At 42.4% G+C, this 18,692-nt stretch overlaps 1 protein-coding gene across 9 annotated transcripts in view; it reads right to left on the bottom strand.

Annotated features, from left to right (window-relative positions):
- LOC130154051 (hyccin 2) overlaps positions 1 to 18,692 on the bottom strand; it is a 73,684-nt gene that overhangs the window by 10,448 nt on the left and 44,544 nt on the right. For 5 of the 9 annotated variants that reach the window (XM_056349700.1, XM_056349702.1, XM_056349703.1 and 2 more), the window contains 5 exons: positions 4,780 to 4,866; positions 3,371 to 3,460; positions 2,570 to 2,601; positions 1,265 to 1,322; positions 205 to 389 (listed from right to left, as the gene is read on the bottom strand). In XM_056349700.1, the coding sequence (XP_056205675.1) occupies positions 205 to 389; positions 1,265 to 1,322; positions 2,570 to 2,601; positions 3,371 to 3,460; positions 4,780 to 4,866 (452 nt within the window). Of the gene's footprint in view, positions 1 to 204; positions 390 to 1,264; positions 1,323 to 2,569; positions 2,602 to 3,370; positions 3,461 to 4,779; positions 4,867 to 5,159; positions 5,304 to 5,808; positions 6,159 to 7,408; positions 14,519 to 18,692 lie in introns of those variants that run through there. The other 4 variants (XM_056349705.1, XM_056349707.1, XM_056349706.1 and 1 more) reach the window with 3 other exon arrangements.

Raw genomic sequence — 18,692 nt, 5'->3', positions numbered from 1 at the left:
GCTGAGGACACAGACTGGATTAGCCCACATGATGCCTGTCCAACAGGAATTGCCCCGAGGTACAGCAAAAGCCAAGCCAGCTGGTTTGATTTGAAATGAGTCTCGCAGATCTTCCCCATAGTTAGGTGTGGTCAGTGACAACCTACTGTCATGATGTATCCCATCATTCTTGCTAGCTCAGGGGTGTATTTTCTGCACACTCACCATCTTTTCCTCCTTAATTTTTTTGGCTAGGGTGTTTCTGGGAGGAGATGTAGCTGCAGCTGCAGCTTTGGCTGGGGTCTTTTGACCTGATAAAACAGTGCTGACTTCTTGCTGGTCTTCCTCATCATCCTCCTCTGAGCAGGAAGCAGAATATTCACTCTCACTTTCTAAACAGGAATCTGGAGCTAGAGCGTAAATTTAAGGTTAAGCTAGTAACCACACCTTCTACAGAACACATTTTTCACCATCTTGCTCTCTCACATACATTCTCTAGATGTTTTTCAAGCATATGATTCCTAAATGTATCTCACAGAAAAGTAAAATCAATGCTTAAGAGGACCACAGACACGCATAGCTATTCCTTTCCCAGTTCTAGGCTCAGGAACTACAGTTTAATAAAGCTTGCTCCTTGATACCAACTAAGAAACATATCCTACCATAAAAAGTGACTAAAAATGGACAGTGGAATTCCCTGTTTCTCTTAGCATCTCTATGTCAGTTTTCCCAAACACCAATTGTGCAAGCCAAGTATCTTTTGGGTCATACTGCAAAAAAAGGTTTTGTAAGACTTCTGTTAGCAACGTTGATTGAAAAGCACAGACAGAATCTGGCTCAGTCTCAGTGTCTCAACATAAAAGAAGAAACAGAACACAAAATGCCATACACTGATCTGCATTCGACGTGAGCCAACCAGTTATTGGAAATACTTTACCATGAATGTCCCAGCCATCATCAAAAAGTTTTATGCCTTGGTTCAAGCAATTGGGCCAGACTTAAGTGTCAGTATAGGTTAAGATTACTGAAAGTTTTGTCTCTTTTGATCACGTTACTGAAGTTTAACAACTTGGTGCTTCTAACCCTTCCACTCCTTATATAAGCAGGAATCTGTTGTAGGGAAAAGGACTACACAGACCTAAGGACATTTCTGCACTCTGCGGGATGAATCAGATTACTTCAGTCAGATTGCCTACTACAGGCAGAAGCCCACCAGCAGAAACACTCTCCTCTGAACACAGCGTCTCACTGACTGTGGAAGCTGACTGCAAAGGTTGACCTTTACCTGCTAGCCTCTTTCTGAGTCTGTAAGGTGTGGTCGACAGAAATTCTTTCTTTTTACTCTGTAACAGCAAAGAAAAAACATACATTAGAAGAAGAAACACATATATCCTCAAAACAGCCTTCTGCCAAGCAAAAAGTAGAATCAGGTTACATTTCCAAGCTCTTTCAGCCACAAGAAACTGGGAAAGCAGAGGCAGTAAGCATGGAGACCTCTTGTTTTGCCTTTTAGAGCTAGAGGGGGGCAGGATCAAGTTCCAAAAGGGGCTTAATTCTTTCAACTAATGTCCCGAGAGGGAGGGTAGAAAATCATGAAATCTCCAAACAAGATGCCAATCTTGGCCACTCAGGAAGAGTCAAACTGAAGCAATGACAAACTGAAAATGCTTTGGCTCCCCAGAGCAGTCATCTTCCACATCACACTGTCTACTCAAAGCAATTTGGAAGTTCACTATAAGAACAACTACTGGAATGACAGAAGACCACTCAGAATAAGTACAGCAAAGGGAAGCCAGGCTGCCTGGGCTCATCAAGCTGTACTGGTGTATCTTCCTTACATATGTGTAAGGCACACACCTGACTTGGACACCAGATCAAGTCTGCAATACTTGGGAAACACTTTTGTTAATCCTGCCAAAAGAGATGTGAAATCATCAAGGAGTGAACACAGCATCCCCAAACAGCATCTCTTACAGGCATACCTCATCCTGGAAAAGCTGTGCACACATTTCTAGTATGAAATGGCTTTTCATGGGTTTTAGAAAGCCAACTGTTTCACAGCACCCCCTTTATAAGCACCACAACTGGCAATTCTGGACTGTATCTCTCTGTAGCATCACAAGAGACAACATCAAGTTACAACCCCCCATTATCACAGATTATTTTTTACAAGCCAATGCTAAAGTAAAAAACCAACCAGCACCACAGTTCTTGAATTCCTGTTCTAACAGCACTCCTTATGATTAAGGCTGTTTCCTCCTTCGATGAGACACAGAAAGCTATGAGTTTAACTGATTTGTGTGATGCATGGAATTAGTCTCCACCTGTGCTAATTAAGCTGTCAAACCCACTATTTGCCCACTGACTCTAAATCCCACAGGCTTGATTAATGGTAGCTCTGGTTCTCACTTGATTTACTCCTGCCTGGTCAGATTAAGAGAGACATATGTATTGCAAATGAGGCTTTGCAAGGTCCTTCCTTTCCAGAACTGTAGTTAATGGCTAGTTCCAAGTTTTAAAAGTGGGGGGTGGGGGTGGGTGCGTGTGGATGTGTCAAAAAACCGCCAAGCAAAGCAGAGACATTACTTACCCTCTGCTGCACTTTGTTTGAACCTGAGCGTTCTGCAAAGCAAGAAAAAGCATCGTTCAAAGTACTGCACATTTTCAACAGTGGCACAAGATGGTCCACTAGAAAAACAGGCATTCACTATTCAAAGGTACACTGCACTAGAATAACAACTCCCTGGGTGTTAATCCTATGAGGGAAGCCTCTAGTTTTGCACAGGTAGGCAAGGAGAGCACAATGACAGTCGATGTCATTGCCACAAAAGGCAGCTTTTAATTCTGGTCACAGCTTTGGGAGGCCATCAGCAGGAGGGAAAAGGCTGAAAAAATGAGCTAACACCCTCTCCCTGAGCACATCTGACCATTGCTGAAGTGCAGAGTAGCATGCTCTTGCCAATGTTGACCTGCATTGACTCCTCCCACCTGTATTTCTCCCTACAGCATTGGGTGCTTGAATATTATTATATAAATAGCCTGAATTTACACATGAACATCCACACAATCCTATCCATTTGGTGCTGCTCAGCACATCATCCCAGCTCATAACTCTCTCAAGTGCAAGCACTTCCATTGAGCGCGGAGGAAATCATGGAGGAAAACAGGAAAGTTCCTGTTTTCTCATCTGTTCCTGGGCAGAATAAAAGATCTCATGCCAGGCAAACCAGAGGCCATGCACACAAAGCAGTTCAGTCTACAAGGTTAAGCTGACTAGAATACTGAAGCATGACAGAAGCAGGCACTCAAGCATCCACTCCACCACCCAAACAGAAACATAACGCCCCGCCATTCACTCAGCTTCAGTTCCCCAAAGCATCACAGGACTTACTGCTGCTTTGAGGAGTTTTGGCTGTCTTCTCAGGGCACTTGAAGTGATCAGGTGCAACACTCTGTCCTGGTGTCTGAGCTAATTCAGAGGCTGTAGGAAATAGGGTCAAGGGAACAAGGGAAGAAGTTTCGTATACCAGGTATAAAACATCCAGCTCTGGCTAGCCAGCCATGGAGCCATGCACCTGAAACACTAAGTATTAATTTCCTAGCTATTTCAGGAAGTGGACCAGACACTTCCATTTTTTTTTTCCTAACTCTAATGGTGAATGTATTCCTCAATAAAGTTTTCAAAGCCTGAACTCCTCAGTTAATTCGTTTTACAAGTATAGCTGAGGCAATGGCAGAGCACGCTTTGCTTCCTGGGAGAACACTTCAAATCAGAGCAATGGTTGGTCATGCTCACTTAGTCCTTTAAAATTGCTCAAGTGGACATAGTAGAGCATCAGGTATAGCAAACACACCAGTTCCCCAGGAGGTGTGTTTTGGTATTCTATTTACCTCTTTTTACTACTTAACAGCACAAGCTGAAGTGGAATCACTGATCTGAATATGGAAGACCTCCATATCCTGCTAAAAGTCCCTCAAGAAAACCAGCCTTCCACTGTATGACTTGTCTCAGTTTTCAAACTGAATCACAGCTCTGGGAAGGAGCACCAGTGAAACCCACCCTGCTGCAGGAGGAGGTATAAGAAACACTTAACTTCCCAAGACACAGAAGGCCAGAGAAGTAAAGAGGTACAGAAACCAATTTCTCTATAGCGAGCGACACAGAAGGATGACTCCTCTCCCTTGGATCATCCTTTGTAGGATATATCAGTAGCTGTGACAGCTAAACACTAATGAAGTTCAGATGATGCTGGGCACACAAAGATTCATTCGAGTGAAGCAAAACATAGAGGCAGGAGGGCTCAAGAGCTCTTATTTGAACCACTACAGCTAACAGAACTCTCCAGAACTGCCCCTTTCTGCTTGCTTCTCCTAAATTCACAGTTAGCCTAGCAAGCACAGTCACAACTTTGCGAAGGAGAAATCCCCTGACATGCAAAGGTAATACTTACCGCCTTTTTTTGACTCTTTGCTCCATAATGAGCTATTCTCACATACTTTTAAGTTACACAAGTAAAACTTCTGCCAGCCTTTGGCACTTCCATGCAGACTTTCTCCCAGCATTAAGAAACTCTCTTACATGTTAGTTTGTTATCCGTATTGCTTACCCCCATCAAGCCTTTGCTTTGTCCTAGCCCTGTACTTTGTTTCTGAGGAAGGCTGATTCAGAGGCAGATAAAAGCTACTGAAATACTGCAAACATATCTTTCGAATAAACAGAAGTCACAAATCACATTAATAGAGCACTCAAGAAGAGACCATAGCCACAGCAAGAATGAAAGAAAAAAGGGGAAAACATACCCAGCTCTGCCATTTTGCTGGAGCATTTCGGGGTCTGGAATGAGTAAACTTCCCCACCGCTTACACCTGAGCCGTTTCCCACCGGATCTGTGAAAAGAAGCGTTACTTGTAGCTATTTGAAAAGCACTGGTATGTTCCCAACCCAAGGAAGAGGGAATGCAACATTTCACTATTTGGCTCAAAGCACTCTTCATCTTGCAGGTGTTAGAAAATAAACATCACAATGAAACCCTAGAATCATTATTCTCTCCTCTACCTGTTACCGCAAGCACAGCCAGAGCTGGTCAGCCCTGAGATGCAATTTCATCAACACTGTACAACCTCAGCGCTGCAAGAATCTCCTGAAGTGACAGCTGTGTTAGGTTTTCCCACGCCAATACCTTGGGCACATGTTCCAAGAGCAGCAACATAGTTCTCCTCTGCCAGGATCTCCTGAGCTTCGTCATCTGAAATATTCTCAAGCTTCTTCGCAAATCTCTTCACACTGACTGCCAGTTGAGCCTTGTCCTTCCGTACTTTAATACCTGGGATTGCAATAGAAGCTTTAACCGCCCCCCACTTTGTTATTTCTATCTCAGTAGTACACAGACACCCCATTCAGCGGCCAAGTTCCATTTGTGCAAATCACTGAACAAACACGAAGTGAGAAAAGATGTCTCGCTAACGACGGCCAGCTGACCCCACAGCCGTTCGGCCCTCCCTCACCGCCGAAGCCGGCCCCTCGGTTCTGCCGAGGGTGCGCACACGCACCGGCTCCCGCGGTCTGGGAGCAGCGGCAGCGCCCCGCGCAGCAGGCATCGAGCGGCGTGCAGGCGGCGGCGGGCGGCGTTCGGCCTCCGCAGCGACGGGGAGCGAGCGGCACAGACCGCGCGCAACCGCCCGCGCGCCGCGGCGGGGGCAGGGCCGCACCTCGGGGGAGGCAGCCGGCGGCCAGCGAGGGCCCGGCCCGCCGGGGCCCGCCTCGGGCGCTGCAGAGGGGGTCCCTGCGCGGGGGGCGCCGGGGCGGACGCTGCCCCAGGCCGGCCGTACCTGCGTCGTCAGCAATGTGGCTCAGCACCGCCTCGTCGGGGACGAACTTTACCTCCAGGGCGCCGCTGACCTTCCCCTCCGGCTGGCTCATGGCGGGCGCCCCGCCAGCGCCCGCGGCTCCCTCACGTATCACACACCGCCAGGGGGCGCTGCCGTTGGCGCGCGCGCGCGCGCGCACGAACAGACGGAACCGCCCGCCTCCTCACCGCGCCGCCCCCTCGTACCCGGGCCCGAGCCTCGGGCTCCTACAGCCCCACGCCGCGCCGCCGGCTCGCCGCGGGCTCCCGGGCACCCTCTGCGCCAGTGCGGGGCGGCAGCGGGGTCACGCGCCGGAGGCAAGCATCTCCGTCGCCCTCCCCGATGGCGAGCGGGAGAAGGAGGTGACGACGACGACGCGGAGCCTTGAGTGACGTGTACCCCCGCCAATCCGCGACCCTGTTTTCTGCCCCACCGCCCGAAGTGGGAGCGGCGAGGGGGCGGGACTTCCGCTGCCAGTGAGGCGCGCCCACGCCGGGAGGGCGCCCGCGGTTGCCGTGGCGACACTAGGCCGCCGCGAGCACCGCGCCGGAGCCGCCCGCCCCGCCCCTCGCGCTACCCCCGCCTCCCGCCCACGCACCCTGACGCTGCGCCGCGCCTTGCACGCCCCATCGGCGTAAGGCAGCGTGTAAAACAAACCCCAAAACCAAACTCGGTGATTTGCTTTTCTGTTTAGAAACAGCACAATATTTATTTAACATCTTTATATATTTATATTCTTTCTTCTGCATTGCAGATTGTGTCGAGTTTTATACATCTCTATTTACAACGATTTAAAATAATCATCTTTCATCTCTGGCAGGTATTTACAGAGTCAATAGTAACTACATTTCACATTTCAACAAGTCAACAGCGTTAACCAGCTCGGCAAGACGGTCCAGCTAATGGCTTACATGCACCAGTAACGCCACCTCCAGCACCTGCCGCCTCCGCCCCCAGGGCGGACCCGCCCCACGGCAGCGCGCGGGCCGCCGCCCCTTACCCCCCCGGCCGGCCCCCGCGGCGGGCCGCTCGCCGCCGGCGCTCTCCGGCGGCAGAGGTAACGGCACACAATGCTGGCGCAGTGAAAATCCTCAGAAACCTTAGTTCAGAGAAACAAACCTGGTATGACAGAAAAAAGTAAGAAAATAATCTCTCGACCGTTGCGGAGTGTTTCTTTTTGCTAGTAAAACTGACGGCATATCCTGTATTCTTACAAGGACGAAAACTGATCAAAAAATTCATTGTAAAGTACAGGAACCACAAATTTTAAAAAATGCAGCATGGGGTACCTCAATTTAGTTGTTGGGGTTTGTTGTGGGTTTTTTTTAATAGCAAATAAAAGCTACCATAGTAAATCTAGGAGCATCTGATTTTATAATTAAAAACCTTTATTAGCTTTTTCCTGGAATCTTCAATACGGAAGCAATACTAAATGACTCCATTTTATTCAATCATGTGGTACTTTTCCCATAAATAACCAGCTAGCAATAGCTATCCCAGAAGTGTTCACTATCTGCAAGAAACCTATAAGAAGTCTTGTTTCAAAGTAACGGTTGAACACTGACACACAGACACAGACACCCCAGGTACAAGGAATCTATTAACACTTCAACAAGGTGGGTTTATCCTGAGTGATCATTAACTCACATCTACTGTATACGTGAAGCCACAAAGTTTTTACTACTTGCATTTCTCATAACCTAGTAACACAAAAGTCTAGCACAATAACAAAGCCCGAACAGAAAGAACAGCGTCAATAGCCAGTACTTCTGTCACTCCTGAGTCCTCCTCATTTTAGAACAGACAGTAAATGGTTGCTTCATTCACACTGCTTTTCGTTTCGTGATCAGTTCGGGGGAGGATGAAGACACACACAGGCAGGATCCCATCTGTATGGAAGTCTCCTTGACAAAGCACCACGGAGTCACTTTACTAGGGGGATAACTCCTGAACAGAAGTCTCCCCTGAACATTTCACGCTCTAAAACCAAAAACCTGTGTGAACTCTAAACCCCGTTTTAATGAGTGATTAATCGTCAGAAAGCAAAGACACTCCACTCTAAATTGCTTACATCTCACTGACTGTAAAACACTGGGAGCTCACAACCAAGGAACTGGTTAATACAACTTGATCTCATCGTTTTGCTCATCATGCACAAGCTAAAATATAGGACAAGGTTTTACTGTACAGACACAAAGTTTTACTATACATCTGTTCCCATCAACAGCTCCTCACAGGAATAGCTTAATAATCCTTTGTGAAAGGAGGGACAATTTATGGACCCATTTTAAATTCATTTGGTCCCTCAGATGCTACCTTTGGCAAAATCTGATGAACACATTGAAAAAAACCCAACACCTCCCCCCCCCCCCCCCCCCAAAAAAAAACCCAAAAAGCCCATCAACCAAAGAAACACATGGGGGGGGGGGGGCGCAGCCTAGAGGAAAACTAATAAAAGAATGGAAGCAAAAATTGTTAATTTTTTTACCCCACTAAATCTCAAATGCAGACAAATGGGTCAGATTTTTACTAAATCTATTTCTGGAAGCTGTAAGGTATCCTTAAGACTTCTACAGCTTGCTTCTGAACTTTTAAAAGTCACAGTCCTTGACACTTGCCAAAATTACTAGGCAAGTTTATCTGAAATGGCCAGCTGTTTTGTTTTGAAACCTTGTTCCAAGATTTGTTTTATTTTAAATAAAATTTTGTAATGACTATGTGGAAGTCCTCAAACGTATTGGTCCTGCAAAATCCACTTATTACTTGTTTTCTGGAACCACTGACAAACCAAGTCTCGCTCACAGCTCTCCATCATCCTTCCACCACTGCGTCAGAGGCAGGTGAGGTTTTGGCTCTTCAGCTGGTCATGACATGCAAATTTTGACACACTGATACATGTATTCACCAACACAAACACCCATGTCATGATCTGTTACCCTGAATGACCTATATAGAAAAGCTTTCCACAGCAAAGTTTATCCAAGTGCCAGTGGGAAAACAAACTAAAAAAAAAAAATCACGAGAGATTAAGGCCCATATGCTAGAAACAAACGGCATTTAAAATACTGGAGAAAATATAAAATATTGAACAATTTGATATAACCAAGAATGCAATGCAAGTACAGAGGATCTGGCTTCTTTGCTTACCATGCTTGGAACTGAGTGGTATTTTTCCAATTTAGTCCTGCAATTACTGCAAACAAAAAATTTAAATAAAAAAGGGGCATGTTTACTTTTCTGATGCAAACTATTCCTAGGCTGTAAATGGTTTTTACAAATGAGACCTAGCTAATGGCTTTAATGCTATATAATATTAAACACGCCAAGGTAGCAGTATCTTTGGCAATGAGAACCGCAGAATTTAAGGATGATATTATTAGATTTACTAATATCAGAAACATCTTTTTCCTTTTGTGTGCAGTATGTACATTTCATTCAAACATATTCCATTATATTTTCCACACCTCCTCCAGGATTATGAGTACAATACCTCATCTGCCTCCAGGATTATGACTACAATACCTTATCTGTACTGCTTGATTTTTATGATTTTACTCAAAAGGTTACTTCTTGGTTCTTCTCACTTAGTCTTCAACTTAATTTTGTAAGCCAAGATAAACAAAAATTTCTGGTTTGTGACTGAAGTTACAATGCTGAACACTTAAGAGAGAGCCACTGGTTCATCATAAAATAGGACAAGTTCAAACTCTCAGGTTAAAATACAGCCATAGCATAGAATTATCTATTCAAAAATTAATTTTCCAAAATATAATTCTCTGAACATGTTATACATTAAATATTGAGGACAATTTCCCTGGAGTGAAAATTTTTCAAATACTAATAATCTTCATTAAAGGAGTAAAACAAACTACATTCTATCTGGAGATGAAAAGGGGTTAGAGTTGGGGTCATCTTACTACAGAGTATCTTTACCACCACCAAGATGCAGGTTTCTCCTTTAATCTTGAAAAATATGTTCATATTTACATACAGTATACACACAGTTGAGGCAACTGATTGTCAACACGTGACAAATGTACCTCCCCACACACAAGTAAACCTCACATGGTGAGAAAAAACCCTGTCCCAGTAAACTCCAGTATTCATAAGTAGTGCAAATAAATACTTCATCAGAAAACTATTTTCTTCTCACTATTTTGATGTTAAAACAGATACATTTAAATTACGTTAAAGCTAGCAGAAGTATGTTGGAAATGTTGTATTTAAGACCAACACACTTGCAAACTACAAATATCAGATCTAATGCTTACTGGCTGCAACATCATGTTCAGCATCACAGAACGAAGTATGCTGTTAAAGTTTTCCGAATTCACATCAGAAAGGGTGTTCAAAGAAATCTGCATTTAGAACAGACAGCTGACATACAAAGTCTCCAAATGAAAACTAAAAGGATAATACAGCAATTTAAACTTCCATCTTGCAACTCTCATTTAAATAGATATTTTTACTTCATGACTTTGCTGCCTGCAGGATGAAAAACTGGCTCACTGATCAAACAAAAGGCTGCTCACAATAAATCCCTGAAAAGGACAAACAAGTTGCAGTTAGCAATTCCAACATTTCCTATTTCTTAAAATTATAAAGCCCAACAAAACAGAGTTGCAAAATGGCAGCATATTGTGACGTGGTAAAAATTGTATCAAGGAATAATTCATTTATCCCTACTTAAACGTATATATACACACACACATCAAAACACAGTACCCACAGTTCCTCACCTAAGAATTACATGAATGTGCATGCATGTGCACATACACAGGAAAAAAACCATAGTGTTCGTGCCTTTCGACCTTTCTATTACAATGCTGCAGTTGCACTGAAATACTGCAGAAGTCTAAATCTAGCGCCTCGTGTCAAGTACCAAATGTTCTAAAACAAGACACAGCAGAGTGAATTCAGGATAAAGAGATTTTAAGTCTAAATATTTGTCACAGGCGTCAGAAAATTTAAGTATGTTTTGCACTTTGTTTAGTACTTAGCATAAATCAACAGAAAGCCTGCAGATTATTCCCTCAACCCACATCCCAGACACTTTTTAATTTTATTTCTGCCACCATACTTTGAAGTGTAATGAACTTTAGTGTGTAAAATTTTGCTACAATCTTAATGCACCTTGGCATAGTCTGAGACACATCTAGAAGCACTGATGATAAGACACGATACACAGCACTGGCAAAGCCTGTTACCACAGCTGGTTTGCAGTTATTTATGGTGACTCATTTTGTAAGATAGATGTTGAACAGTACTTGTCTGAAAAAATGACAAAACAAGCTCCCACAACCAAAACATTGCACTAAAAAAGTAATTGAGAAGTTAGAGATGTACCACATCCGCACATAGCAAAAACTCTCCCCCGCCCCCCCCCCCCCCCCCCCCAGTATGAAATCAAACTCTTTAAAAAGCCTTATATGTGGTAGGTACATATACACAAGAACCAACCAAAATACAATGGATGAAACAGTAACAAAAGGCACATCATCAAAATGAGAACTGTAAAAATATCTTAAAAAGGTAGTCTGAAGTTTTAACCAATTTGAATTTATGCACATACATTTTACTTCCCTAACTGAAGTCACTGAACTGTCTCACTCTCCTGAAACAGTTTAATAGTGCGGGACCCCACAGATAAGAGTGTTTAAAAATAAAAAACACAAAAAAAATTTTTAAAAATCAGATTACATAAAAAGGGGCTTAAAATCTGGCCTGATACCAATTTAAGTATCCTAAAACTTCTGAAGGAATGCTTATAAAGGCAAACGTAGAAAGTAGAGAACCTTGCTAATGAAGAACTCTACTTTTTAAAATACTATAATAAAGTCATTCTTAGCTGACACTCCTGACCTTTTCTTTCCCAAAGGTTTAAGCAAATTATTTGGTCCTTTTCAATCTACAGTGACAGCTCTTTAATAGAATTTCCTTTGTGATGTCTCTACAAAATATAAACTTTGTACTTTCAGCCACTACTTACCAATTGTCTCCACTAGCAAAACTTTAAAAAACAGAGTCCAGTCATATACAGCTTTTGACATTTTTACAGAAAATGTCTTTTAGCTTAATCTCAACTTTGCCGTAGTTCCATCTGCGTGTAACTGATGGTCCTTAAAAGATTAAATTCAGTTTAGAAACTGTATGGTTTTCTTTCCGATGATGATTCCATTTACTCTTCAATCGAATATCTGCATCAGTCCAGATACCACTTAATTCACTTCATGGATGTAAGATACAAAGACTAGACTACTAAAGTGACTCGTCGAACCACAAAAAAACCCCTTCAAATATTTCAATGAATTTTAACATAACTTTGGGAAAAAAGTTCTATTTGAAATAAAGAGATTCAAACCACCAAACTCCAAACCAGCTACCAGCTATGCAACACCATGTCATTGTCCTGAATTTCTTAAAGACTATCATTCAAAGATAGCCTGCTATTTATAACTGCTTATGTTTATCCTTCACAGTGACAACGAAACCAAAGTGCCCACATAAAAATAGTAACTCTTTCCTGTGCGTTTACAATCTGTAAACATCCAGGATATCATATAGAACTTAAGCACAGAGGATGAACTTTCCCGTTTTCCCTCTAACAATCCAAAAAGAGAGAGAGAGAGAGAGAGAGATGGAGAGAAAACGACATTTCCTTGCATAACCAGAAATGTGCCTCTAAGCAGTGTTCTTTAGCATCAGTACCAGTCAGTGGCCATACACCAGTCATACACATTCAAGGCTTGGCTCAATGCCACAAATTCTGAGTTTTCTAGAGTAGGGCCAATCCACTAAAATAAAGAGTTAAAAAACCCTCAATGGATTATATATATCAAGGCAATGAAGTGTGATCCTTCATGGAACAAGGACTGTCAGTACCCCTTTGCACAAACCATGCTTCCAGAAAAGCATCTCACATTGAAGCTTCAGTCTTTCTAATAAACTATTGTTGCTTTCCCCAAGACAGCCCCTTAAGAGTATGGTCTGTCTGGGCTGCAGGATTCTCCAAACGACTCCATGACTGAATTCAGGGATACTGAGAAAGCAGCGAGAGGGGTGGCGGTGTCCAACAGCCATGATACCATATAGAAAGCAGCCTGAGAAATACTCTACCTGAATACACCTTTCAATTCAGTGATCAGCACCTCACAAGAACAACAACAAAAGAGGAGCAGAGCTAGCATTAGTTCCTGGGAAAGTAGTGCTTCCCTCCCACTTACAAACCAAATTGCTTTAACAGCAGCGCGTGATCTAAATTTTAGTCTATGTCCAGAATGACCCTGTGTCCTGGAGAGGAAGACATGTAACATTATGTATGGCTACAACACCATTAGAAGTGCATTGTAACCTACATTATCCACTTCGAATCCTCTCTCTGAGGGGAAAACCCCAACTTGTTAATATGCATGTCTTGGTTGCTGAACATCACAAGATTCTGGGATGAGAGACTGGGGGCAGGCAAAAAAAACCAACTACTCTCATATTTTAACCGAAAAGAAAAAAAAAAAAAAAAAAAAAAAGTGCTGTAGGCAGCCAGGAGCAGCAACAACAATCCCCTCCCCAGAACTGATTGCACAAACTCAGAGAGGTCCAAAGTCACACTAGAATCTCTGAGGCACTCCTGGTTCTGAGAAAGAAAAGTCATGATCCAGTAGTCTTGCAGTACTGTACACTAAGAAAACAAACCCGTTTCTATTTCTTAACAAAGCCAAAGCATCTTCTCATAGGGATCACATTCACCATTTCCGCCGGTGTCTCCAGTCTCACAGTGTTGAAATGGGACTGATCAGCCTACGATGGATTGCACATCACCCAAGGAGAAAGGAAGGCATGGAAAAAGGCATACAGTACATTATATACTGCTTCACAACCATGTTTACGGGGGAAGGGGGGGGGGGGGAAGGATGAAGGTGAGGGAAGAATTATTGCTGTTTCAGTAATACAATATGATAGCCAAACCAAATCAAACAAGATCACAACAGTCAGTATTTTCACACTGCGGGAAGATGGCTCATGTTTTGCCTAAGGATGAACTTGCCTGGGGATTAAGGGGAAAGAAGGAGTCCCAAGGAAGGAAGTCAAAGTTACACCTGGGAAATCAGCTGCATATTGAAACTTGGAGATCGAGACTGTTTGGTTAGGGGAGCTCCTGGAGGAAGGAGATCTTTACCTTCCCCAGCTTGGCCTAGTCGGTCCTCCTGTAGGCTGATAGTTGAAAACCGATTGGTGTTGCCAGCTGCTAGATTGGTGACAGACTCCGAACCTGCTCCAACACTGGAGCCTGTCTGACTGCCATTCACGTAGTCAAATGATTTACTGGAGGAAGCACTGGCGGTCCTGATCAGGCTCAGACTGTTGGCTTTTGACACCGCCTGCCCAGCAGGCAAGCTGAGGTGTTTCTTAGTAGGTGTCATCTCAATTATGTCTGCACCAAGGTCAGTGGATTGGTGCACGTACTGCTTCCGAGCTACTGAATCGCGAGGGCTCTCATTAGATTTTGCTGTACAAGAGGTTTCTTTATCCTTAGCAGAACGCCCACTTGCCGTTTTCCTTAAGCTGCTCTTCTGGGACACAGATGGTAGAGGTTTGGTCCCAATTGGCTGGCTGCTGAGGGAAGCTCCTGATGAAAATCCTTCATCAGCATCATTAAGGGTCACAGATTCCTCTCTTCCATTTATACCTTCAGTATCTATTAAGAAACAACCAAAAAAAAGCCCAAACCAATCAGAACACACAGTAAGCATTCCAGCTGCATGAAGATGATGTGCACAGAATGTTAAACCTCGTTTGCTAATCCACCCGGTTTCCACTTGCTTAAAAACTTCTGATTCTCAGCCAATGATCTTCCCATCATATTTAACGCAATAGTGGAATCTAACAATAAGTACTCCCTGAGCTTGATTTGCCTTTCTTCTACATAACTTTTATCAGCCAGAATATCTCCCAAACTTTGTCTATAAACAAGAAAAATTAGGCCCCATTTGGTTAATTTGTTTCAATTCTGTTGGCAGGTACTGGTGCCCATTCTCCTCCTACACATGGTTTTTCAGAAAAAGTTAAGGGGAAAAAAAAAAAAAGGCTTTCAGACTATTTTTTATCCTATTTTGAGGCAAGACCTAAGCATGTTCAGGATCTCTTCCAATCAGAGTAAGTTCCAGCAAGTGCTTGGTAAGCTTCAGAATTAGGCTACTTCCTAGGCCAGCAATCACAACACTGCCACAAGAGAGAAAAGGCTTCTGTTGTGTGTAGCTGGCACTTCAAACAATGTGACTGTATTTTCTGTTGCAGATTAACCTAATTCCTAGATGTCTCTCCTCCAGAGCTCAATCCTCCCTGCATTTCCAGCAATCCTATCCAGGTACTTCCACCATATTTCCTTTTATCTCAGCGTCTAGATTTTTCAGAGAAAAAACCCCAACCATTTCATTAAGAGAAATTTAACCTCTGAAACACTTCATGTTGTAGAAGAGGCACTGTGTTTTTGACTTGGAATCTCAAATAGAAAAAAACCTGACAAACTGCTTTCTTAAATCCTTGTTTTCAGGCCTATAATATGGTTAGGGTTGTAACAGACTTTTTTCTTCTTCTTCTTTTTTTTTTAATCTTTCTCCAGTACTTTTTCTAAGCTCTAGGTACTCAAAAAAAGTTATCATTTTAGTAGAAAACTGAACAGCATTCAAATTTCAATGGAGCTTGAGTTTTTGCTCCATATATCTAATTTCAGTGGGAAAAGGCCATAAAGTTTAACAACGCTACCAAAAAAGGAGACATCCAGGCTGTAAGAATTTTGTTTTTCTTTATAAGAGCGGTGGATTAATTGCTGGGTAAAAGCTGATTATTTGAGAGAAATCTGCAAAGCCTGTGGGTCTGTCCCAGCTAAAGCCACTGTACTGCTCCACCGGCAGTTCGTTCAACCCAGCTTTCCACCAACCAAACATGTTTAAATCTCTTGTGGAATGGGAAAAAAGTGGTGGCAAGGATCTAAGAGATTCTAACATCTGAGCGGAAGCTCATCCTTTCATGCTCATTGTTAGCAGAGCACTAAGGAACATATTACATCATGACAAGCAGAACAAACACAAAGCTTTCAGTGTTGCCACCTCTGTGTAGCAGGAATATAGCCTGATCTGACTTCACGTTTCTGAAGCGTAAAGCAAAAAGAAAAATTTACAGGGAGTTTTTATTGTTCTGTTTTAAACTTACTACTTCTTTTCAGGACAGGCCTTGGAATTATCATTACTGTGTATCAGCCTACAAAGGATGTTTAGCCATCTCCAAATCAAAACCACTCTCAGGCCTCTCTCAGAACAATGCAATGTGAGATTATTCTGTATTTTTGTATTGTTCTTTTTGACTCATCAGTCTCCCTGAAGCAGAAAGGTAATATAGTTCACATTACTGCACTTCCCTGGTAAAGACTGTAGCCTTAGAAAAAGAAGCTTCCTAGGTTTCAAGGAAGGGCTGTTATTAAAATCAGAGTGTGTTACTTGCTTTAACTTCCTGTAACCGTATTTGAAATACATACACTTTCCCTCTCTTCTGCCCACCCCATTTGGTCAATGTAGGCCTTCCATCTTCTCATTGAGACATAAGTGTATTTCCTCACACTAGACAGCCATACATTTTATTCACAACCCACCACATCTCCATTCCCTCCGCCCCCAACCTTCCCACACATAATCAAAGATGCTAATAAAAACATGACGTAACTGGAACATACTGAAAAGCAAGAGCACTTTTTCAATAAACCAACATTTATGTTTCTTTATATAATCATGCAAAGCTGGATGAAAGCATGTTTGGTTACAAGCAGCAATAGCAGCAGCTGAAGTCCCCTCTCAAGCCCTTCTTAATTCAAACAAAAGATGTGTCTTGCAAGTATGTCTCTCCAGACAATACTGCTAAGCTTTTTATTATTACAAGAACATTAGTTGTCTTCAAAGTTTATGTTAAAACGCTGCGGAGTAATAGGATGCTAAAACAGATATTCCTATTCAGGGACAGCGAAGCAAGAGAGTCATGCTGAAAAAGTGGCATTTTATCCACAGAATTTAATGGCAAGACTGAGAGGGGTTGTTGCAAGCTTTTGGATGCTGCAACTATACAGAGGCCTAAGCAGCTCAGCAGTGCTCAAAAATTAAGAAGATAGAGAAGACAACATGCAAGAGAATTTCTGTTTAGTCAGACCTATATACCTATAGGAGTTCTCAGTGGGACTGATTTCAGCAAACATTCTTTTCCCAACACACATTCTTCCTCCTCTAAAAACTGCCCTCAGAAACAAAAAATATTTGAGTCCTTACATATTCTGTTTTGGGGGAAAACCAGAATGAAGTCATAAAGCTTTCTCCCTGTAATAGACCAGTAACACAATTAAAAAAGAAAACTAAAACTAGAAACCTACTCCTCCCAAGCACTCTTCTACTGTAAGGTCAGAAGTGAAAGAGACAGTGCAACCTGACAGAAACCGTACAATTGCACTACAGCGTGTATTCAGGACTCTCACTGTTCCTTGTCAGCGTAAGTCTGTCCCCAAGTAATTATTTATGCCTGTATGTGATTAATCCAGTAGACATGGATACAGGATCCTCGACTAACACAAAATGGCGCACATAACCACAGCTGCTACCACCCAAGTGGAAATCTTTGTAAAGCATTACTGAGTCATGCTTGAAATGTCTTTTTCTACTTATTGGCTCAAAACACCGATCTGAAGAAAGAGGTTTATACCACTTTTTAAAGTTACTTTTATTCTGTTTATCCTTCCCATACTTGAAGGTTGAAAAGTCACTAGAAATGATCAGTCTCTCATAGTATTTGGTATCAAAAATATATTTGTGAGAGAGAATTTGCTAGCTGAAACTTTCTGTGAAATCAGCATCAGTAAAGTAATAGACCACTATGCATACACACACAACTCTATACTGATAATCAAGCCAAACTCCATTCCTTGGTCTTCTCTCAGATGCTGTCAACTGGCAGAATTCAGTTTGCCCAAGCATGTAATTATATATTGCTACTGTTACAGAAGTAAAGGGTATTCAACCCACTTCAACAGAAGTAAAGCATGTGGAGTGACGCCTTATCCAAAACCCATGCCAAATTATATAGATGTCTTAAAATCAATTAAGAGTAGGAGGCCAAATTTTATCAACTTTTTTCCCCCCTTCCTGTCTCTCCCAGAAGGTTCTCTGCAGCTGAGGACCTCTTCCATATCCTTCAGGTCATGCACATGCAAAGTTTAGTAAAATGGAGTAAGACCAACTGAACAAGTGAATATAGAAGACAGGACTCATTTACGGAGCATGCTCAAATTGAATATGCACCAAGAAGTACGTTATAAACCACACTAAACATTTTTATGCAACTATCTTCTACAGAAGGATGATGTCTTAATCACTGTTTGTTAGCAACTCTGATTAAGGGTAAGGATTCTGTGATAACACTACATTAAATCTCCAAATTCTCCTGATTATTGTTTCCAGAAGACCAAATCTGAAACCTATGTATGTCATATCCAAATGTGTAAATAAATCTCATTTATGATCAGCTGATATGCTTATAGAGGCTGGAAATACCAAAGGAATGTTCAGATAGAAAAGATGACTCAAGATAGGAGAATACTTGAAAATATGTTTAACTAAATTTACAAGAAATTGGTTCTCATCTCCAAGGAGAAATCATGATTCAAATTCAGTACTCAAAACCACATCTTTTATACAGTAAAGATGAGAAAATTAATAGATGAACTTAAGTGAAATAAATTTCTACCAGCTACTCTACCTGCCATTCTTGGCTGCAGAGCGACATACAAAGTCCTGCAGCATTTGTGGGGACAGCATGACTGAGAAAGAAAGCAGTAA

This window comes from Falco biarmicus, chromosome 8 (assembly GCF_023638135.1).
Source record: "Falco biarmicus isolate bFalBia1 chromosome 8, bFalBia1.pri, whole genome shotgun sequence".
NCBI lineage: Eukaryota > Metazoa > Chordata > Aves > Falconiformes > Falconidae > Falco > Falco biarmicus.
Note: the sequence above shows the minus strand (reverse complement) of the source record. Positions and strands in the feature narration are given on the sequence as shown.